A 24,148-nucleotide genomic window follows, 5' to 3' on the forward strand; every position below is an offset into this window, starting at 1 on the left:
TTAAATAATTTATTCAAATGACCAGGAGATCCACAGAGTGAGGGGAATGCAAGTAAGGTGAGAGGTCAGAGCAACTGATGATCTTAAATGAACTATTCTTTATATAAAGTAACTGGTGAATTTATTCACTCTATTAACAGACACATCCAAAGTCAAAGAGTCAAGATTTAAATCTTATAGACTTTTGTTGCTGAAAAATAACTCCATGGTTAGGTCTAAACGAGAAACTATAAGAAAAGGATGAGTTGGTGCGTGTTGGTTTTCTCCTCCTTACCGGGTTAGTCTTAAGGTTACCAGCCCAGCCTCTGTGAAACTTTATGGCATCCTTTTCAGACAAGGCTACATACATTACTAGTGGTCTCCAAGCCGTTCTACTAACATTAAATGATATTTATTGGTACATCCAGACAGGTAGGGAGTGAGAGGCTCTCATTTTACCCAGATAGCAGGTCTAAAACTACAGAGGTGATCGATCATCAAAACATCAGATTCTTTTTTTGACTTTGTGGTATATTCGTTTTTGAAAAGAAGAGGATTTGAATTTGGAAGATTTGAGTCACTTTCTTGGTACTAACACTCAGCAAATGTGACCGTGAAGAACCCATTGCCCTTCCCTGAGCTTCAGTTTCTCTTCACTGAAGTGGGAGTCACTTTCGTGAAGATCAAATGACACAGGGTCTCTGAAGCTCCTGTGGACGCCCCATGTGGACAGGGACTTAGCGCCGGGACGCGGTCATTTATCTGCTCACGTCTACACCTGGCCTCCCTCTGGTCTGGAGCAGAGCCCCCTGGATGTCCTCGGGGGCCCTTCCTCCTGTCACACACCTCACGCACTAATTACCTTTTTCTTCATTTTCCTGACTTCCGATTTTGACCTCAGACAGAAGAGCTTCCTTTTCTTGGAGAGCTTTTTGCTCTGTGAGGTGCTGTCTCAGCAACAGCCAAAACGTAATGGTGAAAAGGATCTGAAAGGAGAGAATTAGGAACACGAGCATCAAGCCTTTGAAGCATAAGCCTATTTCAAAAACTACTACACCTTCTCTGCGTTTCAGTGGGAGCACATTACATAAACCTTTCCACTTGAGATAGAGTCAGGCACCCACTTGATTTCAGCTGAAAGTCACTGGCTTTTAAATCTCCTTTCCCGAGGACGCTGGCATGCCGTCCAGTACCAGGGTGCATTCATGCCTGAGACGCCCAGGGAAGATGCACAGGACAATCTGGGCTGGAAACCAACTTGGAACAGTGGTCCCCTTCAAGGTGCTAGTCCTTGATTTCCGGTCCTTCCCTGACACCAGCACAAGTATCAGAAGAAGATGTATTTCTTCCACGATCCCTGTTATTTCTGCAGTGGTCCTTATTTTGAAGAATTCCACAGGTGGGGAAGAAGAACATTTCTTCCCAGCAAATAGAACCCCTTAATATTCCCATTCTTCTCCCAAAGCTGACAGGGGAATTGTTCTAAGTGCCCACACGTTTATATTAACATTTTCCTGAGGGCTAGGAAAAACATTATGATTTCAAGCAGCAGCAAATATTTGGAACCTATTTTTGTACTTTTCTGCTTGGATGTGTTTGTTTTGATTACCGTGGTTTTGTTTGAATGCTTTGTTTTCTTGCTTTGCTATTCACTTACCTTTGAGGCAAGTTCCCCTGGCTCTTTCTTTTCTAAAAATCCTGGGACCTTTTTAATTTCAGGGAGTTCAAAACTCCATATGTACTGTAATATGAGCAGTAGATTTCCGTAGACAACCATGAATGGAGAGCTGATCATGGCATATTTCCTTCTGTTGCGAATCATCCAAAGAGTGCAGGACCAGATCAGCAGCACGAACGTCAGCCAGCTGTGGTACGTGATGCTCCACGCCTCCAGGGAGGAAGGAGGAGAAAACGGTGACGGTCAATACAATGTACAGGCCCCACCCTGCTAAGTTAGACGTATCTAGCAGGAAAAGGTCAGTAACATTCACACTATGGAGGGAGGGTGTTGTGGTGAAATCGTGGAGGGATGTCCCAGCTGCGGCAGGGGACACAGGGAGGAGAAAGGCTGCCTCCGTGAGCCAGCACTTGCCCTCGACTTCTGGGAGGGAAGAGGGTCGGGCAGGGGGCTTCACTCCATGTCCTTTGCCTTGCAGCCCCAAATGTCTTCCTTTTCACCCTGCTTTGCAGAATGAGAAGCAACTGTAAGTGCTTTCTCCTTTATTCTTCCAAACCAGCTTGGGGTCGGCTATTTTTTCAGGGTGCTGGGTGAGTGTGGCCAAGCTGGGATCAGAAACGGAAGCTGAGGGGACCACAGGGTCAGCACACAAGCTGGCTTCAGGGGTCACCCTTAGCAGACCCGCCGGGAAGACAGACATGATAGGAACCAGGGAATCTCCAGGAGGAGGTGGAGTGTTAGGTGTCCGCACACCGCAAACAGTAAAGTCAGGTTAACGGAGAGGCCGGACTCCCCTTCTGCCCTGCAAGGGGCAAGACATCTTCCACTCACACCAAACTCCCACAGATCCAGAAGACATCTCAAAGGGCAGCTGCTGGAACATTCTAGAAAATCAGACTCATGAGTACCATTAATTTCAGTAAATCTATCCTCTCATACCATAATCTCAGATACCAAATTTCTGTGAAAAGGTCTTTAAAAATATTTTCTAGCTGTTATTTGGAGCTAATTGAAATCAAGTCATATTCTTGAGTATCACGAATTATCAAGAGTTATTCGTAAAGTCTGAAATGTTTTACCAGTCTGTTTTGCTCCTGGAAAGCAGATAAGTATTGAGATAAATAAGATAAATAAATAAAGTCAGCACAGAACAAACAAATACTTCCTTGCAGCAATGTGCAAATTTGTCCTAAAGCAGAGCTAGCTTTTTAAATGTAGAGTTATTTAAAACTGTTGGTTAAAACATATGGTAATTATAAACTGGAAATTAAGATTGCTTTTATTAAAATTAAGTGAGTGACTGACAACTATTACCAAGTCAAAATTATTTTCATGAATATAGTATTCCTTGGAAATAGTGTTATCAAAGGTCGGTAATATTTAATGCCTTTATCCCAGGATGAAATTCAGATCTGACCTTGCCATATTTTTGTGGGAGACCCAAGAAAGTAATCTTCGCAGATATTATAATTCCAGCGGATTTTTCCCCCTGTACACTCTCTTTGTTTGGGTGAAAGAGGGAGAAAAAGAAATTGTGAGGATTTCGCTCTTTGTGTTTTTGAATAAAGACATCTATCGTTCTAACAGACCTTGCTCCTTTCTGTCTGTGATCAAAAGTCTGCTGCCACGGGGGAACTTCCACGGAAGACAGGAACTTTTAAAGCATTAATATTGTGGGTCCGTGAAAACAACTGAAATGGCATCAGACGAGAGCACGTCTTTAACGAAAGATCTGCTCTCCTGTGCTGTTTTCACAATAGATTTGTTTTCTACTGAGGAACTGAATGTGTATTTCAAGTTTTTCCTTTTTTTTTTAAGCTCTATTTCTTTACATAAAGAAACCAACTTCTCTGGCTTCTTTTTAGAGACAGAAAAAGAAATGTATACTCTTTTGAGTTCAGAATCTGAATTATTTGATGTTTTCAAATAGAGTTTTATTGTAGTGTAAATTAGGGATTGACCTATAAAGTGTCAAAAAGTACCCAGAGAGCACAGAATTCATATTATTTGGAGAACAGAGTTTGCAGTCCCCAAAAGAGCCATGTTTAATTTCAAGGAGCTTTCTGTTCCCAATGCTCTCAGCCACAGCCATGGTCCTTGCAGAAGCTGAAGCTGACGTGGAAACAGGTTTTCTCAGGAGACATCTGGACTGAGAGCCTAGGGAAACTGTGTTTAGGTGTTTTTTTTCCCCTAGAATCATAGAATATTTTCATTTTTTATCATTTACGGTGTCCATGGGATCTCACTACTGGCCACAAAATTTGAAGACTTTTGTGTTAAATAAGTTTCTCAAAATAAATTAGTTTTCCCAGTAAAATGTGTTTTTAGGAAGAGCAGACATTGGCCTTCTTTTATATCCTGTCTCTGATCCCAAGGACGATTTCTGAAGCTCTGATGCTGGAGATGGGGCATGTTCCTGGGGGTGAGCAGAAACGCAGGTAAACTGAGAGCTCACAACCAGAAGAAGCCCTCGGGGACTCGCTGCTTGGATCGGTAAACATTTGTTGCGGCTCAAATGGAATAAAGACTCAAATCTAGGACAAGCTGTGACTATAACCCTCATTATCTGAAAGATATAAAAGTGGCCTTTGTTAATCGTGAACACCTTCAACGCCACTTAGAAAAACTACCCATATGTCCTTTTAAATCGGCAAAATAGGGGACAGTCTGACTTAGGCTAATTTGAGAGAAAGGTATTAATATTTAAAAGGAGGCCATAGTTTTGACATCTATAATATAAAGGGCCCATGAAAAATTACCATAAGCAACCATTCTCTGCCAAGACATTGGGAAGATGAAGACATCGGTGCTGGCGGGAGGAGGTGGTGGGGCTTGGAGTTGGCGGGGTGCAAGCACCGTCCATCCGTCCAGCACTAATTTTGTGCCCAAGGACAGGACACAGAGCAAGATACAGGGGCAGAATCCAGGCAGAAGTTAAGGGTTCTCGTAGGCACGCACCATCATAGCGATAAGGGCACAGATGTAACTCTGCTTCATGATGAACTGGAACACAGAGACCATGGCATGGACTTTGACACTCCTTTTCTCCTCGTGGGCCTTCTCCTCCTCAAATTCTTCTTTCTCATCTTCTCCCTCCTTCTTTTCTAGAGGGACAGATTATTTTATATAAAAATCTATGAAAATATGTGAATTTCACATAAACGTCCCAAGCAGTACAGAGCACGTATTTGTCATCTCCAGTAACAGGCAGCTTTCTTTCAACACAATAAACTGAGAGAAAAGGGAGAAAGGCTTCGTCCAAGTTTTGGGGCTCTTGGTTTTTTTATTAGATGAAAAGAGCTCTTTCTGAAGACATTCATCCACTAACCAACAAAACTATTAGCCGTGATTATGCAATCAAATTACAGAAAGACTAAAACACACATATGCACATAGGTTTAACACTAGAAACAAGTTGACTTGTTTAAAATAATTTTTTACTTTTTATTTTTCAAAGTTTACCCCGATTAGGCCACTTATTTTGTACCCAAGGACAGAACACACAGAGCAAGATGGAGGGGCAAAATCTAGGCAGAAGTTAAGGAAATGAACTTCATCAGACTGACCATGGAAGAAAGCAACCTCTGCTAGAAAAAAAAAAAGGAAAAAGAGGGACTTCCCTGGTGGCGCAGTGGTTAAGACCCTGTGCTCCCAATGCCGGGGGCCAGGGTTTGATCCCTGGTCAGGGAACTAGATCCCACATGCATGCCGCAACTAAGGAGCCGGCGAGCCGCAACTAAGGAGCGTGCCTGCCGCAACTAAGACCCAGCACAACCAAATAAATAAAATTTTAAAAAATTAAAAAAAAAAAAAAAAAGGGAAAAAGAACCGAATCCAATGAAGGATAAACCAAAGACAGATTCAGAGCTCCTGCAGGAGGATAAACCAAAGACAGATCCCAGCTCCTTACCCAGGGAGTCGGCGGCGGGGTCCCAGCGGTACTGTGGGGTGGAGTACAGGTCGGCCTTGGCGGGGCCGTTCTCCAGGGGAAGGCTCGGGTGGATGGTGTGGTAATCCACGGGGTTGCCATTCACAGTCACCAGCAGGCCCTGCCGGGGGCGGGGGGGGGCGGGACAAAAGCAATTGTGACGGCAGCTCTGGTTTCCAGTGTGGACCTGCCTCCTTCCCTTCTGGTAGGTGGGCACACGGGACGCTGCAGAGCCGATGGGAGGCCGAGCATTGTCGGCAGTGATGCCCACTAGCAAGACAGTCTTGCTCACCCCCTCCAAACCTACACCCCACAGAGCCATCACGGGACAAGGTAAACCTGACCTTGCCCACCTCTGCTGCACCCCAGGCCGTGCCCCCCTCTCCGTCCTCGGTATGAAGTGTGAAGCCTGGAAAGTCTGCTGAGGCTTCAGGACCTGCTCTTGTCTCCTCTCCAGCCTCAGCTCACGGCCCCTCCCGCCAGCCATCCTCCAGCTACAGGAACTCCAGACTCGCCTGGGTCCCGGCCTGCAGCCCGAGCACTGCCCGGGCCCCGCTGCCTGCCCCACACCCCACGCGGCTCTCAGGACTTAGCAAATTCTCAGGTTAGACAGCAACCCCACAGGTCTCTACCTGATGCTGCAGCTTGCAATTCCCATGTTGCAGCACTTTGTACACTAAGTACAATTTCCTGTTTTTTTCTGTCTGTCTCCTTAGCTTTACAATTTTTCATTTATGCATATACATATAAACATGTACACGCACACATACACATGTGTGTCCATGGACATGCAAGACTTCTTATTCAAATCGTGGAACAGGCAAACCCTCCACTGTGCCTTTTTAAGAGTTTAAATACATTTTATATGTTTATATGCGAGCTCATGTTTTATGAGTCAGTGTTTTAACAGCAATAAACCAGATACAATTTCTGCAAAAAAATTATTTTAAAACGTATGGAAATTTTATAGACCATTAAAATACTCAGAGGGGCTAATTCCATTTATGTCCCTTTTACATCACTGACATGCGCAAAAATGAGAATTCTAAGATATACTAACATCAGATGGTTTGTAGTCATCTTGAGTCATGGATAAAAGCTGCAAAAAGCAATGCAGGACAGCATGTTAATATGTGAGCAGAAAGCATCATGATGTTTATACACAGCTATAAAGTTGTACTACACACATACCCATCCCTTCAACTAGCTGGATGCTAGTGTGTTAAAATTGCCATGCAAAATACAAAGGCACGAATAATGCAGCTGGAGGGTGGTGTTTTTAAAACCCTTTCCAGTTTCCGATGTTAACTTTTAATCACGACAGTAAGCAAGCACTCATTAACCACATGACTACAAAAGCTGATTACGTTCTTTCAAGTGTTTTGTTCTAATAGAATTAGCTGCTTGGTTTCATATTCCTAGGACCCTTTGAGACGTCTGCAGAATTCTAAAAGTATTGACTTTTCAAGAAATTGAAGTTTCATAATAAAGAAGATTTGATGTGCAGTGCAGGCTGGGATTAAGATTTGTGTATTGTCTGCAACAAAAGAATTATGACACGATTATGCCTTTTAGCTCTATTAGTGCTAGGGGTTTGGGGCTCCCCCCAGTAACAAGCATCTGCTGAGCTAAAGGTTCTCCCACTTTTTTTGGGTCGGAACTCATTCACTTTCTTAAAAATCACTGAAGGTCCCAAAGAGTTTTTATTTATGCGGGTCCTATCCATCAGTATCTATTGTACTAGAAATTAAAATTGAGGCATTAAAACTCTTCACTTATTAATTCATTAAAAATTGGAAAAAAACTTGTTCACATAAATAATTTTATTCAAATAGCTGTATTTTTAAAAAATAGTGAAAAGAGTGGTGTTGTTTTATGCTTTTGAGTATCTTTAATGTCTGGCTCAAAAGAAGACCGCTGGGTTCTCATGTCTGTTTGCACATTCAATCTGCTGTGATGTATTGTTTTGGTTGAAGTAGTTAAAGAAACTCCAGCTTCACCCAACGATGCAGTTGGAAAAGAAAGAAGTGTCTCAGGAGTCCATCCAGACTGTGGATCCTCTCCTTGGACCTTCTCCCAAACTCAAGATGGGAAGTAACCGAAGGCGAGCTGTGTGTGGAATCAGTAAAGCCCCTGGAGGATCCTGCACCTTGACCAGGTCCTTTACCTACACACACGTTGTGACCGCACGTGCTGGTGATGTGCTTCAGGGATTAGACAGCTCCACCGAATACTGACACGCTGTACTGCACAAAATCCGAGTCTTCCAATATTCTAATTTTCACTAAAAGTTCTCATTTTATCACTGGCAACAAATGCTGTCAGTTGTTTGCCTTGAAGCGATGGACCACTCCATTCACTTTCCAGTAACCGCTGAATGTCCACACATGAACCACCCCAAACTGTCTGTCAGCTGTTCTTGCACGTACACCTGGGCCGCTCACCTGCCAAGTGCTTCTCCTCCTCGAGGGGTCAGCACTTCAGGGGGACCTCCCCTTGTGTCACTCAGAATATTAAAAAGGTATGTGCCTCAAGGTTGAGATTTAAGAAAAGCAATGACTATTCCTGGTTCATCAAGAATATTCTTAAGTGGAACTGGCCTTTCTGCTTTGTTTTCCAAGGACACAACCACGGCTGTGGGGGTTCGTGCTGCTGCCTTGGTTGGTGCTTTTGTACCATCAGAGCAATTGTCAACATAGTCCAAAGGCGAATGTCTTAAGTATTATTACAAAAATAGTTTTGAGCCTGTGGATCCCCGCAAGGGTCCCAGGAATCCCCAGAGATGGCCCACAGACCTCATTTTGGAAACTGCTGTGCTGTCTCTCCGGCTTAGTGAGATGGCAGGACAGTCTGACACGTGTGATGGGAGGAAAGCGCCCCCGGAAACCCCAGAGGTCTCCGGGCACCACGTCTGTTCCACGTGGCTGCCAGCTCCCTGAGAAGTTCATTCATTGTTTCCCTGTCTCTCAGTCCATGACAGTCAGGCATCAACTAGGACCACGTGTCTTAGAGAAACTCTTCCACCAAGTCAATCAGAGAATCTGCGCCTCGATTCCCAAACGTGCTGGGAAGCAAAGTGCTGACCCCGTCTGAGAATTGTGAGCGTCTGTCTTCACCACATTGCAAATGGGCCATTTTAACATGTCAGTGGCTAGGCTGTGTTGAAAATAGTGAACACATGGTGAAAAGATTAAGAATCACACAGCTGTGCTCCCGTCCCTGGCATCCACACTGCGGCCCCGACACAGCGAGAGGCTGCGGCTCTGCATGTCCACACAGACTGGCCGGTGTCCCGAGCGGCCTGTGAGCGGTCATCGTCACTGCAGCAGCCAGCCTGACACGGGGGATTACTCTCTGCAGCGCATTCCACCACCCAAGCTGTTACCGCCCAGGGCCAAGGGGCCGCTTTGTTGTTTTTTGTTTGTTTTAAATACAAAACTATTTTTTTTAATTAAGAACACTCTCTTTCTCTTTTAGGGTTAAGAGACTTCAGGGGGAAGCACTGAACTATAAAAGGCGGGGTCTGATGGAGCCTGGGGTTTCCTTTTGAAGCACTGGGTTCCCTTCTCTGAACAGATGTTGGGCTCTAAGACTTCATCATCAAACTGCTCCTGTAAACTGAGCAATCTGGGTTTGCAGGTGGACTTAACATGACCTGAATTCAGCAATATAATAAAAAGCAGCAAAATAAATGAGAAACCCCTTTCCTTGCGGCTTACTTTTCTCTCATCCGTGGGGTAGTGGGTCGCGTACCACAGGCTCCGCCTCCTCTCGGCTGTGATGGGGACCGGGCTGCAGGCCAGGGCTCTGTCCTCTTCCTTGGTCCTCTCTTCCTGCACCTGAGACACAGAATAACCCACAGGACAGCCCTGCTCCCCAGAGCAGCCCCTCAGCGGCCTGGGAGACCAGACACAGCTGCCCATCTCTACCTCCATGGGATGATTTTGTAAAGTAACGTATACACTACATGCGCTTTTATCCAGACACTTTCAAAAATGGCCAACATGCCACCCTGTAAACGCGAAGCACAGCAGTATCGCTTGTTCCTGATCCCTGCTAAGCCCCATGAAATACAGGAACAGGAGCTCACGTTACGTCACCGAGCCTCCTGTGTGTATTCTAACCTGCAGGAGGAAGGGGCTGGGCTGGGTTCACAAAAGTCACACCTGACTGTGGAACCCAGCCACGGGAATCTTTAATGAAGAAAACATTTACTAAAAGCAGAGTCATCTAGAGCTTACACTCAATATTAAGCAAAAACAGAGCTGATGCATAACACAGCTGCCTTGCCTAATGGGACCTTGGTCTGAATCAGACAGTTGGTCCAGGAGAGTTGATAGAAAAAAAGGATCAGAACGCACTTGGTGGTTGAGGATGGTTCCCAACAAAGATGCCCCGTAAAAGGGCACTAACACATGTTGATATGGGGGCAGAGGGAGGGCACTTAGTGTCACTGCCCAATTCCCGGGGCCCAGTGAACACAGAGCACCCACGGGGAGCACCAGATGCCCCAGGGAGCCCGTGTGTTACATTCACCTCCAGACACCTGCTTCTCTCTCTCTCAAACATATACCGTAGACTTTTACCATAGAACTCACGTTTTCCATGAAACGTGCCAGGCCACCTGGAACCATGATAGAAGCAGGCACCTGCCCTCCACCAGCACCTCAGTGAGAAAGTCCCGTGTCCCAGCCCCACTTAAAATACAGACCCCTGAGGGTTGATGCTGGTGTGAATTAGGCCCTGTTCTCCACACACCCCCCACTGACGCTGCTGTTTGTGACCTGCTGTGAGCTGTGTGGCCTGAACGTGGACTGTCCACCCCAGAGGGCCCGTGGCTAAAGAGGCCAAGTGTCTCCTGGGCCTGAGGGGCTGTAACAGCCCAGCAGCACCTGTGCACAAGCTCCTGCCTGACACACCACGGAGAAAGCCAAGGGCACCTGGAACTCTTGTGCACCCGAAGGCCTTAAAGTCATTTCCATCGTTAAGACATTGTGCAGAAATAGTTCCCGTGAGATATTTTAATTTCTTTTGTACTTTTATGTGTGTGTATACACATATCCACATCTGTGTTTGTGGTGGAAGCAAACACAGTACCACTTTAAGGGGTTTTACGGGCACACTCATATCTTAGAAGAGACTTGGAGGAAAAGGTAACAGAAGGTAATTGGGGTTCTCCAGGAGCCCTTAGAGCATTCTGTCACCACGTCACTGCCATCACTGGGTCCAAGGGAGACGTGAGTCGTGAGACCCCTGCCAACAAGGACGCCTGTGTGGTCCTCTCACAGGAGGGAGGTGGGCAGACCCCCTTCCTGCAGGAGGCACTTCCGCCGGGAGGGATGGTACACACCTCTCAGGGTTTCACTGCGCTGACTTGGGCCTGCTCATGTCTTTGGGGGCTGCTTTTCCTCTTGCACAATGTATAGTCCCCCCGAGCGGGGCCTCGTACCTGGGCCGACGCTCTACCCCCAGCCTCAGGCCAGTGTCTGAGACGCTAGCTCTTGATAAACACTGGTTGCCTGGCCGGCTGACCGCGTGGATGGAGCCTGGATGAGCAGACAAAGAGGGGAGGCGGGCAGGGCACCAGGGCCCCCGAGCTGGAGGGACTGCATTGCAGGTGCCAGGCTGGTGTCTAATGTGAGCTCTGCTCCCCAGCACGTGGCCATGAGGTGAAGTGCGGCAGCCCAGTCTACACCACCTGCCTCCCTGTGTGCGGATCAGCTGCCTTACAGCTGAGCTTCTCAGGGTCATTTAGGGGAAGCAAAAGCAGACTGGAGTTTCCTGTCACAGAAGGGAAAAGAGAGGGGCCACAGGCCACCCTGGTCCTGTCCCCAAAGTGCCACATTCTACTAATAATCCCACAGGGAACAACCCAGTCCTCAGCCCTGCCCCGTGGTGGGGCCCCCGGGGGTTATAGCACCACTGAGAGCGGGGACATCCCCACAGCACCATCAGAGGTTGGAGGTCTGAGAAGATTTAGGAAACTCCAGTCGTCGTGGTAACAGGGTGTGTCGTCATAGAGACCCTAGCTTTGTCGGCAAACGTGGGCTTGAATCCCATATTTACTGTTTGGTAAATGTGTGATTTACCTCTAGAACCTCGTTTTCCTCATCTCTAAGACGGGTACAATACCTGTTCTTGAGAGTTATGCAGGGGATTGAATGAGATAATGTATGTAAACAGCCTAGCATGTGGCCTGGCATTTAGTAAGTGCTCAATAAAAACGACGCTTCCACTCCCCTCACCACCGACCATCTGAGCAGCCAGGGGTGATGTTAACATAGGGAAGCTGGTCTTCGTCCTGATAGTATCTGTATTCAGTTAGAACTCTTGGCAGAAGCAAAATACTATAATAAGAATACTATAGTTATTTTGGCATATAGTACTAATTAGCCAGCAGTTGATAGGAATGAACACTTTCCCCTGGAGTTTCCAGGCTACTTTGCAGACAAGACCATGAAAACCTTTGATCCTTACAAGGGGCTCCTGTAGCCAGATTCGGATTAGAGTGGCCAGCGTGTAGTACATCACCAGCAGGACGATGGGGTTGGCGTGGTGGTACCATGACAGGTCTGGGTTTGCTATGATCTTCCATGTGCTGGAACAGTCTGTTTGAATGACTGATTTGATACCAAACAACCTGTTTCAAAACAAAGAAAAATATTAAACAGATGCAACAAAGATCTGGGTCCAGTCAACAGAATACAAACAGCTGGTTTTAACACATTCATGAGCTAGTCTTAGGTGGATCCATCCCACTCTAAATACTTCATTACTCTTCTGTATATATAACTACATCTTTAAATAGTATCTGTGTGTATATATATAAAATATACACATAATATATGCATCCCAAAATCATACACTTGTGTGTTAGTGTGTGTATAAAATTCATGCCAGCATTACCCAGATGGTTTTTACCCTGGTTCAAAAATCTAGCTAATACTAAATCCTTGCACACCTATTAGAAATGTATGTTTGAATTGTCAATCAGCCCTATTAAAACCCTGCACTATTGAAGTGTCAGGTATGTAGTAACATGTTACTAAGTCCAGCTAAATGAGCACATACTTTGTTTTAGGTGGGATTTAGCACTAGCTATTCAGTTAGTGTTGATATTATTGGGCAAGTATTAAAATTGGACACGGTTCTATGATTCAGCCATAAAAGCCGATATTGTATGCTAGAGTTTCTGTAAGACATATTTCTGTCGAATTTTATTTATGGGCAATTTGATTTTTTCACAGCATTAAAATTAATTATATCGTTAAGTGTTAAATTCTGAAATAGGTTTTTTTAATGTTGATTTCTACTATGTAATCAGATACGTTCTGATTATATAATAGGGAATTGTGTAAATATGATTCATTCAGAAATTCATTTTATGTGAATTTTTTCTTAGAAGTGACTCTACAAAGTGAAAGATATGTTTACATGTTAAGTGAGTCTTACATCTTTCTATTGTACGTAGCTTTTCCATGCAAACTTCCTTTAACTTTTACATCCCATTCTTTACTGTTACAAGGTTTTCCAGGACTACGGGTTCTCCACTTGTAAAACCTCTCAGAGCTACTGCTGCTATTATCACGAGGCCAGGGCAGTATTAGTGAACTGCTGAGCACAGATTTTACAGAAAGCTACATAGAAAGTAACTTTCTTTGATTTTATCAGAAAAGAGTTATACTAGAACTTGCTCTTATCATAGATCTTTTCTCCCAGGTCCAGGCAGATTTTTTTCTGTAGTTAGCATTACAGAGAAAAATTTCCTGATAACAAAAGAGTTATGCCCCACTTAGAATGATGGAACATTCCAAAAATCGTTTTGCAGTCCTCCATTAAAATGCAAATTTCTTCTATGAAGTACACAGAACTGAAAGCTTTTAGATTTAGGATCAGACAAATTGGACAGTCTTTGGATTAACCTAAGTGACAGATTTCAGCTACTAAATCCTCTCTCTTCTCACCCCACACCTGGTACATACGATAGAAATAACCTCACCATTCGTCAGTTTAAAAATACCTGTTTTCCCCATCAGAAAGTTAGTGGTAATTTCCGCACTTATTTGTACACTGAATTATGTGCCTCTTAAAAAAACCCTGTATCACATCAACACCACATCTTCCCATTGATAGTACAGCTCATTCCAACTGAGCAATCAGGCTTACGTGTTGTACCAGCAGTGTATAGACTAACAAACAAGGGTAGAAGCTATAGCATGTAAGACTGTTTTGCCCTGTAAGGAAGTTTTTCTAACAGGGCTATGCAAATATTGCCCGACCTGACATCTCTCTCTCTCTCTCTCTCTTTAAAGAGTCTGGGTACTATAGAGAGAATTCCTATACCAGATAGGAAGTTTGTACATCCTCTCTGGCACTACGATTCTAGGATGCCAGGCAATATCCAACCATTACTTCATTTCCTTATCTTCTTATTGCAGACCTCCTGTGATCCAAGACTGCTTCTCGATATTGACAACACACAGAAAAGTGGTATCACAGCCCTCGCCCTCCAGGACTCACTCTCAGTCTAATGGTAACACTGTGATGTGTGAGTCTGGTGAGAGCAGGGTGTTCCAGAGACCCTTTCTGTCTGTGGGTGTCTGGGATGCGTGATGGGCAGGGTCGTCAGAAGAATGCTGGACTTCCGGACAGTCCAAAAAGGGTAGATAAGTAGGTGAGAGAAAAGAGAAATCCTGAGAGCTGCTGGGCTGGGGAGGGGAGTCAGGGACTGGCCATGGTGACAGTAAAATCTATTTCATTATTGACACATCATCGGATATTTGTATACTTCCTTCTGTGATGATTCCCACTAACCATTAGTGTCTTCACAGTGGTCCTGGTCCAAACTGATTGAATAAAGATATCTACATTGTTAAAATGTATCCATCACTAAAAGAACTTCAAAATGACTATCTTAAATCTCTCCATAGAAATGTCTCTTTGCCTGAGAAGATACAGGGACACGACTATGGAGCAATGCATTCCATTTATTGCTTATTTAGAGGCAGAAAGATAAAGATCTTCTCTTCTATGCATTTGGAAGATCCCTTTGGCCCAGTTCTAGCGGTGACGGATGCAGGTGCATCTGGTGGGCGGCTCACCGTCTCTGGACCTTCAGTTCCTTACGGAACCTAACAGGAGAGGGGGTGGGGATGGGTGCAAGCATGTGGACGAATCTTAAGACCTCACACCTCTTCCACTTCTCAGAGGACGGCTGGAGACAGGTCCCGAGTCATGGTCCACTCCTAGCAGAGACCCATCGGAGCCGGGCACGCGCTCCTGTGTGGGCGCCCGGCCTGTGCTCGGCTCTCTATCTCATGACCAGCATCCTCGTCCACAGGGCAGCTCTCCACGTCTCCTCCTGCACAATGGCAATCCGAATGATGGTCTCCATTTCTTCCTCCTCTGCGTTGGGACCGTCGCCAGGGTTACCGTCAGAACGCTCGGGTTCAGCACGTCACCTTCGTCTCCTTATTTCCTGTCCTCCATCACCTGGAGAATAACCTCATGGCCCAGCCGAGTGTCCCCTGGCCTCCTCTCCCTGATCCCAGACACCACAACTTGAGCCTCACTGGACCATCTGGGATTTGCCATAAAATCTCAGGCCCTTTGGTTTTGCTATTTACTGATTTGTCTGGTTCTTTGAGGTAGTCGTGACTCTTCTGAGGTCATGGATGAGGGGCGTAGGATGCCGGGAGCCCCGCCGATTCCTCGGCAACGCAAATCCAGGCCAGCAGGCCAGGCATGGCTACACAGAGTCGGCTGTCTCTCAGGACAACCACACCCCATAATACAGGCGTATCAGTGGGTCCCTTCTAGGTACCCCAACCATCCAGTACTGCAGGGGTCACCAGGATACCAGCGGTCCAGGAAGGCGGGATTGGATTACAGCCAGGACTACAGTCGGGGCCCATGATGTTGATTATGACAACTGGGTACAGCCGCAGGCACCAGCTCTTCATCCTCTCTGAGTCCAGATTTTCTTTACAGTCAGTGTCAACCGAGAGTCTAAACCTGACCCCTCTGTTCTTACTCCCTACGTTATTGTTGGCATTCTCGACAGCATCAAGGCCTGGCTCCCTTGCCACCATCTCCAGGAAGCCTCCTATGATTTTTCCTGATTAAAATCAATTTATCCTGCACTGTGCATCCACGGCAATCGTTATCTGTAGCCATAGTTTTTATTCTATTAGGTTTATGTGCTTGTTTCTCTGTCCAGTTTGATTCTAATTTCTTCAAAAAAAGGACTTGGGTCCTGTCATCTTGCCTTGATGGCCATGCCTAGTATAGAGCAGGCTTTAAAGGGGTGAGCTTATTTAACTGAATTAAAAACACTAGGATAAAGTTATACCACGAAGTGACAGCAGGTGACTGCAGTCCTAGCAGGAACAGAGACTAAAGGGTGGCCAAGTTCTTGCTTTTGAAGAAGAAAAAGAATGGATGGGAAGACACTGTCCATACAGAACCCCAACATCCATGATTTCAGTGTGCTCGGTCTGGGAAATAAGAACACAGAATAAGAGCAGAACAAGGCACCAGAGAACTCTGTAACTTACTGAAGTCTACTTGGGCCCTGTATTCTGTATTACAGATAGTTATTTCTGTTCTGTACGGGCCGCCAAAAAGAATCTAGAGCTTTACCTTCAGGATGGATCAATCAATACATGTATATGGTTAAGAAAAAACACTTTTTTTTTTTTTTTGGCTGTGCTGCTCAGCATGCGAGATCCTAGTTCCCTGACCAGGGATCGAACCCACGCCCCTTGCAGCGGAAGCGTGGAGTCTTAACCACTGGACCACCAGGGAAGTCCCCAGAAAAAAACACTTTTCTAAAAAACCTGAGAGTCCAGGTTTATAATTAGGAAACAATAAAATATTTAAACATCAAATAGGCACAAAATATGGAGCAGTCTGAATGATTCCTTCAAGATCCTACAACTGCACTTCCCTCCGAAGCTTTTTGATGAAAGTGGGCACCGCAGCTACAGGAAGGGTCTCTCGTCATATCACTTCCACTCCTCCTCCTCCTCCTCCTCCTCCTCCTCTGGCAGGGAGCACAGCTGTCTCTCCACCTCCCGTGGAGTACTTGCTTTGCGATTTTTCTCTCCTTCCAAAGCACTCCTAACATTTGACAGCACATGGTGGCTATGATTTGGTTGGGTATTTGTTACTACTTGCACATGTTGGCAGATTCACAAAACCTCCACTTGTTTTCAGGTTCATTCCAGACCACATCTGCTCAGTCTCCGGTAATACCGAAACCCAGCCATACGCAAGAAACGTAATACTGAAAATAACACCCCACTTTAAAACATTTAATTGTGGTAAAATACACATAACACAAAGTTTACATCTTACACTTTTAAGTGTACAGTGAAGGGGTACTAACTACATTAACACTGCTGTACAACCAACACCCAAACTTGTCATCTTGCAAAACTAAAACTCGTCCCCATTAAACACTAAACCCTCACCCCTCTCTCTCCCTCAGCTCGAGGCCACCACCATCCTACTTTATGTCTCCATGAAGACGATTATTCTGCATATCTTATAGACTATAAGTGGAATCACACAGTATTTGTTCTTTAGTGACTGGTTTATTTCAAACAGCATAATGTCCTCAAGGTTCATCCATGTGGTAGCAGGTGTCAGAATGTCCTTCCTTTTTAAGGCTGAATTATATTCCATTGTATGGATGGACCACATTTTGTTTATCCATTTCTCCAAGGATGGAGACTTTCACCTTTTGGCTATTATCAATAATGTCGCCACAAACATGGATACACAAATACCTTTTCAAGACCCCACTTTCAATATTTTTGGCCATATACCCATATACCCTGTTTTCGTCTGAGAACGTCTTTATCTGACCTTTATTTTTTCCACCTATACCCTTGGATATAAAATTATACCTTGATTTTTTTTCTCTTTCTTTCAGCAGAACCTGAAAGATGTTGTCCTCTTGTCTTTCGACTGGCATCATTTCTGGTAAGAAGTCTGTGATAATTCTTATTCTTATTCTCATTCCCTTGAACATAATGTACTTTTTTTTTTTTTTTTTTTTTTATTTATTTATTTATTTATTTATGACTGTGTTGGGTCTTCGTTTTTGTGCGAGGGCTTTCTCTAGTTGCGGCAAGCGGGGGCCACTCTTCATCGCGGTGCGCGGGCCTCTCATTATCGCGGCCTCTCTTGTTGCAGAGCACAGGCTCCAGACGCGCAGGCTCAGTAGTTGTGGCTCACGGGCCCAGTTGCTCCGCGGCATGTGGGATCTTCCCAGACCAGGGCTCGAACCCGTGTCCCCTGCATCAGCAGGCAGATTCTCAACCACTGCGCCACCAGGGAAGCCCCATAATGTACTTTTTATTGTGATGCTTTTACTATTTTTCTCCATCACTTATTCAAAATTTAATTATATTGTGACTTGGTGTGGTTTTCTTTGTTGTTTGTTTAGATTGAATTTCTTGGATCTATGGGTTTATATTTTTCATCAAATTAGGGAAACATTTGGCCATTATTTCTTAAAATATTTTTTTGTATTCACACATTTCTAAGACTCCAATTACACTTATGTTAAACCTTTTGAAATTATCTTACAGGTCACTGTGGTTCTGTTTATTAGTCTTATTTTTCAATCTCCTTTCTCTCTGTGCTTCAATTTGGATACCTTCTAAGACTCTATATTTAAGTTCACTGGTCCTTTCTTCTGTGGTGTCTAATTTGCTCTTTAGCCCATTTAGTGAATTTTAGATTTCAATTACAGTATTTTTTTCCCACTGCTCTCACTTCCATCTGTTCTTTTGGTCCATCAATTCTTTTTTATAGATTCTCTTTTTGCCTTCATGACGTTCATATTCTTTAATCTTGAAAATAATTAAAAGGGCAGGACAGGAATAAAGACGCAGATGTAGAGATGGACTTGAGGACACGGGGAGGGGGAAGGGTAAGATGGGACGAAGTGAGAGAGTAGCATTGACATATATACACTACCAAATGTAAAATAAATAGCTAGTGGGAAGCAGTTGCATAGCACAGGGAAATCAGCTTGGTGCTTTGTGGCCACCTAGAGGGGTGGGACAGGGAAGGAGGGAGGGAGGCAGAAGAGGGAGGGGATATGGGGATATATGTATACATACAGCTGATTCACTTTGTTATACAGCAGAAACTAACACAACATTGTAAAGCAATTATACTCCAATAAAGCTGTTAAAAAAAAAAGAGCTGCTTCAAAGAGTTTGCCATTTCTAGGTCAATTTTCACTGATCGATTTTTTTTCTTGTTTTGCATATGTCTAATAATTTTCAACTGGATGCTGGACATTGTAATTTTCACATTAAGTGTCTAGATTGTGATGTTCTCCTTTAAAGGGTGTTGAATTTTGTTCTGACAGGCAGGTAGGTTACCTGGAGATCAGCTTCACCCTAGCAGGCTTGTTTTTCAGTTTCATTATGGCAAATCTATGTGGCTAATGACAAGACAGAGGTAAGGAGGTATATGATATAATTCACATAAAGCAATACCACAGAATTCGGCATGTAACAGATGCTCAATAAATTCTGGCTTCTACAACTATTGTTGTTATTACTATGAAGTATGACATGAATGTGGTTTATGCCAGAGTCACAGCTTTTTAATAATTAATACTATATTGTTATTGCTGGCAAATAAGAGTAAATAAATGTCCTTCTTAAGATGGAGTAGAAGCACGGTCCCCCTCAGGGAATGAAGCTCTTCCAGGGTGGGAATATTTGGCACAGGTTGGGAGAGTCTGGGTGAGTGGCAGGGAGGGTGTGCAAAATGTACAACATTGTGTTGTTAATATTAGGTTATTCACCAAGAAAAATCTCTTTCCTTCATCTTGGTAATGGGATCAAAGGAAAGAGAAGAAGGCCACTGAGGATACTGAAAATAGTAGACTGGTTTCTGCAAAACATAGGTTCTTCTGTTGTTTCATACATGTGCACTCTTACACACCCACAATCTGTATGTCTCTTGTATTAAACTGAGAAATATGCTTTGCAAGGAATGGCCCACAATTACTTTCTAAATCAAGGAGAATGTGAATGAGGTGAGCTGCAGTCTTGTTCTGGACGTAATGGGACACAGACTTGATGCTTCTGGTGGGTTTCATTTCAACAGCCTTCACTGTCTTTGCTCTTATGACTTTCCAAGTCTAGAACGGGGAAAGTCTGTGGATTCAGTGATCCCCAAGGAGAAAAAGAAGTTCCCTCAAAGCGGGCAAAACAGAAACTCCTGGGGTCACCTTTTCAACTGCATCCACCTTGTCTGCTCTCATCCTCCACCCCCACCTTCTGATACATCTGCCTGCAGAATGCCCCAGTGCCCTGCATTACGGGGTCAAGGTGGCAGAGCAGGTGTGTGGGGGGGGACCATCCTTGAGAACACTGGGCCAGCAAGACAGCTCGAGAGCCGCCAGCAGAGGGGGTCAGAATCTCCTCCTGATCCAAAACTCCATGGTGCAGTGGGTACCAGTAAAGGCCAAAAATCTAATTGCTGGCAGGGGGGAAACAGAATTAGCTTTACACATGAATAAAAGCAAGGACAAGTTGTGAAAAAGGCAAGGCAAGTCAGATGTCCACAGAAAGCGAGGTCTGTGTTTCCAGCCCTTTTAAGGAATTTCCTCAACTTTAGACAAATGTCTTTGCTGGAAGGAGACCGAATCTACCTCTAAGTGATCCTCCCAGCAAGATGCTCTCCTGTCTATACGGCGTCCCATCTGGGTGAGGACAGACTGCTTTTACACACGAGTTCTTGCTACTTTGGCTTCCAACCCCCTTTCCCCCTGCATTGCATCATATGAAAAACACAGCCAATGTTTAATGTCTTTTTTCATTAGTTTCTTACTTATGCTTTAAACACGTTTCCATGCCAAATTCATAGACACATTTGAGAAATTGGAATCTGACTGTTTCTGCACAACATTGTTTTCTTAAGCTTGGAAAAACTTTACATTGAGTCCCCTGGGCTCTGTAACACGGCTTTGAAGTCCTTTTTGGCACATGTGTGTCTTAACAGTCTGCCAGTTTGCTGTAATTGGGCTTAACCCTACATGTGCAGAACGCTGCCTTCTAATAAAAGCATTCTGTCCATGGACAATTTTGCACCAGGTACAAGGTGTGCTGTCTTCAGAACAGGGATAGTTGATGGAAACATTGAGGCCATGTGGAAGGTCCTTCCCATTTCACTATTAAAGGCCCTCTACCCTTCTCCGATGTCACATCTTGAGCTCATAAGAGAACATTTATATTCTCTGAATGTTGTAGATTTATGGTCTACTTCCTGTGCCTGAACATATTTTCACCTCTGAGAGCACTGTGAGAAATTAGTCAGAACCAGGACTCCCAGGACCAGTTGGTCATCCTGTACAGCTTCTTATGACAAAACCAAGCTCAGCCCCTAAGCCCTGCAGCCTTTTCTTATGCTGGGAGCATAAGAAAAAAAACAATAAATGTGGGCACTTCTATTACCCACGAATATAACTTTCCCTAAGTAGCTATAATGTAAACATGGATTTAAATACCTCATTTTAAAGCCCTACAATAGTTAATAACGAATGAAGTTACAAAAGCAGAGAGAAGGAGACCCATGCCAAGCACACAGTTTCTCCGATTAATCAGGTACTATGTTGAATGTCTTAGGCCAGCTCTGGTGGGGATCTGCTTTTGGTTCCATTATACATGCAGATTTGAGGCACAAATGAATGAAAAGGTAGTAAGTGGTGGGGCTTATGTATCCAGGTCTGCTGGCGTCAAATCACACCACCCCATTTCTCACGTGCGGTAAGTGGTAAAATAAGAAAACCCCAACAGTATCAGGAATCCCTAAGGAAGGGGTATTAATCATCAGAAAGTTCCACTATAGGACACATTTATTAAATTTGTCCTTTTATGTGCTGAGTCCTGAGTCTTTTGGGCACTACAGTTAGTGCTGAGGATATGCAGGTAAATAAGATACTATCCCTGTCATCACAGAGCACCCATGCTAGCAGGAATACTACTCAAATATGGTGGAACGCTTTTAGGGAATGTGCTCTGACATGTTCATCCATAGGAAAGTGGTTGTCAAGCTTTTCCTCCTGTAGAACTGCTTTGCCTAGATGGTGGGTGCAGAGAGATGACTTGCACCACCTCTTCCTGAGCATCAGAGCAGCAGGAGTTATCTCTGAAGGGCACAGGGGCACCTCACCGACCCCACAGGAGGGTATCTCACTCTCCAAGAGAGTAGCTGATTCTCTGCTCTTACATTTTAATTTATATGAAGGGCACTACAGAGAAACCTGCAAGCTAATGACCAAGGAGTTTCATTTAGTGCCAGAAAGGTCAGAGAAATAGAAGGAAAAAGACTGGATAATCCATTTATGGAGAAATGCTTGAACAGGGGAAAGCAAGAAATCTTCTGTAAGAAAAGTTGTAACTAAACTAAAGTTATTCAAGGAAGAAGCAAACATATCTAGAAAAGGAAACAATTGGCAGAAGACTAGCTAAAACCCAGATCTTCTCCCTGTAAGTCCAGGTAAAAATGTTTCTACGTTTTTCTGGAATAAAGTCCTAAGTTTCTCAGGTTCATGTCATAGGAAATGGCCGCAACTTTCCACAAAGTGTCCTTGTAATGTGGTCCAACAAAAAGTATAAGTTGAATGGACCATTCTTGGGAATTTTCTATTTTAGGGAAACATAAATATATTTTAATGAACACGTATCATGGAACTATAGCTCAAAGTAATTTTAAAGAAAGACAAAGGTTATCTTTGTGAAAAAAAATCCTCTTCCATCAATAAATGTCTAATAAATAAATTGTCTATTTGCCCTAAAACAATTTTTATTTATGTTTGCTGTCATAGAAATAAAATTAATATACAATTCACTCTTTCATGTCATGCATGTTAGTGTGGATGGGGTTAAAAGGTTTAGAAGAGTGAAATATTGGCTTAGTGGTCACGTTAACCAGTTCCAAACCCAATGAATCATGGAATGTATGTTACAACTGGTTTTTTTGTTTGTTTGTTTCTTTTTCTTTTTTTTTTAATTCAGGGAAGCAGTTATCAGGAAGGTGAGCACAACAATTTTTCATTAATATTAACATACAAAGTAACAATAATAAGAACTTCAGATTTCTTGTCAGACACAATGCAAGTGAGAAGACAGTGAGGCAACATCTTTCGAGTAGTGAAATAAAAGTTGTTACCCTAGAATTCTACACCCAGCAAAACTATCACCAGTAGACTTGCACTACAAAAAAACAATGTGAAAAAAATTCTTTTACACAGAAGAAAAATAATAAAGATGGAAATGTGGACATGTCGAAGAACATGAGAAATAATAATACCTGAGTAAATATGTATTTGTTATTAATTAAAAACTCTTAAAATATAATTGACCCCTTTAAACAAATATAATAATAGTGTAGTATAAAAGTAAAATGTATGATAACAATGGTACAAATTCTGGGAAGGGAGAGATTGCATTTTATCACCGAACAGTTCTTATATTATACAAAGGTAGTATAATATCACTTAAATTTGAATTACTGATGCCCTAAAGCAACCACCAATTTACCAAAACAAAGAGTTGACTATTAAGTCAACAAAAGAGGTAAAATGGAATCATAAGAAATTTTAATTTATACAGAAAAAGAGAGGAAGAAAGAATAAATAGGAAAATAGAAGAAAATAGAGAGATGATAGATCTCAACTTAAAAATATTAATAGTTATATTAAATGTAAGTGATCTAAATATCTCCAATTAAAAGGCAGAGGTTGGACAACAAGGAGGATGATGGACTAGAAAGCACCAGGATCTGTCTTCTGATCCAGACAACAATTGTACCTGCAGAAACTATCTAAAGTAACTATTTTGGAACTCTGGAGTTTACTTAAAGGCTTGAAGTTTCCAGAGAAAAGCTTGGCTGGAAAATTACAGTTAATATTGGTCAAATTCAGCCTTCAGTGTGGCAACAGGTCCCCACTCCCCATGCTCCAGCCCCATGAGAGGCAGCAGTGGGAATGGCAACCTGCATTCATGGTGTGGCTTGGTGGAGCTGGGGTGGGCAATAAGCACCTTGTCCTCCAAATACTGGGGTTTGTATTTGAATTGCAGATTGCTGCTTATGGTGACTGAAGTGCAGGTACAAAAGCTGGTCATCATTGTTTCAACTGACTGAAACAGCTTCCAGGGGATTTAAAGGAGCCACATCTTTTTTTTTTTTTTTTTTTTTTGCGGGGGGCACATTCGAGAACAACCATGTATATGGAGGAATTTAGAAAACTGTCATAAATGCCCAGGAAAAGATGTAGACTCAGAAAAGAAAAGGGAAGACCTTAAGTTTTCACCTGAGGTTGATCCCCAGTCAAGACTCTACAACAATTTTTTAAAAACTGAGGCAAACCCTGGGTCTGATTTCCAGAGTTAATACATTATAAAATTCAAATGTCCAGTTTTCAACAAAATATCATAAGGTATACAAAAAAATCAGGTAAATATGACCTAGTCAAAGGAAAAGAAATTATAAACAGAAACCATACCTGAAGATGTGCAGTCACTGGA

At 43.5% G+C, this 24,148-nt stretch overlaps 1 protein-coding gene across 1 annotated transcript in view; it reads right to left on the bottom strand.

The window, feature by feature from the left end:
• PIEZO2 (piezo type mechanosensitive ion channel component 2) overlaps positions 1–24,148 on the bottom strand; it is a 339,105-nt gene that overhangs the window by 96,110 nt on the left and 218,847 nt on the right. The window contains exons 8-14 of the mRNA XM_057526094.1: positions 12,063–12,225; positions 9,305–9,424; positions 6,646–6,684; positions 5,568–5,706; positions 4,616–4,761; positions 1,637–1,867; positions 842–965 (exon numbers count right to left, since the gene is read on the bottom strand). Coding sequence (XP_057382077.1) covers positions 842–965; positions 1,637–1,867; positions 4,616–4,761; positions 5,568–5,706; positions 6,646–6,684; positions 9,305–9,424; positions 12,063–12,225 — 962 coding nt within the window. The remainder of the gene's footprint in view (positions 1–841; positions 966–1,636; positions 1,868–4,615; positions 4,762–5,567; positions 5,707–6,645; positions 6,685–9,304; positions 9,425–12,062; positions 12,226–24,148) is intronic.

The sequence above is a fragment of the Balaenoptera acutorostrata genome, chromosome 13 (genome assembly GCF_949987535.1).
Source record: "Balaenoptera acutorostrata chromosome 13, mBalAcu1.1, whole genome shotgun sequence".
Taxonomy (NCBI): Eukaryota; Metazoa; Chordata; class Mammalia; order Artiodactyla; family Balaenopteridae; genus Balaenoptera; species Balaenoptera acutorostrata.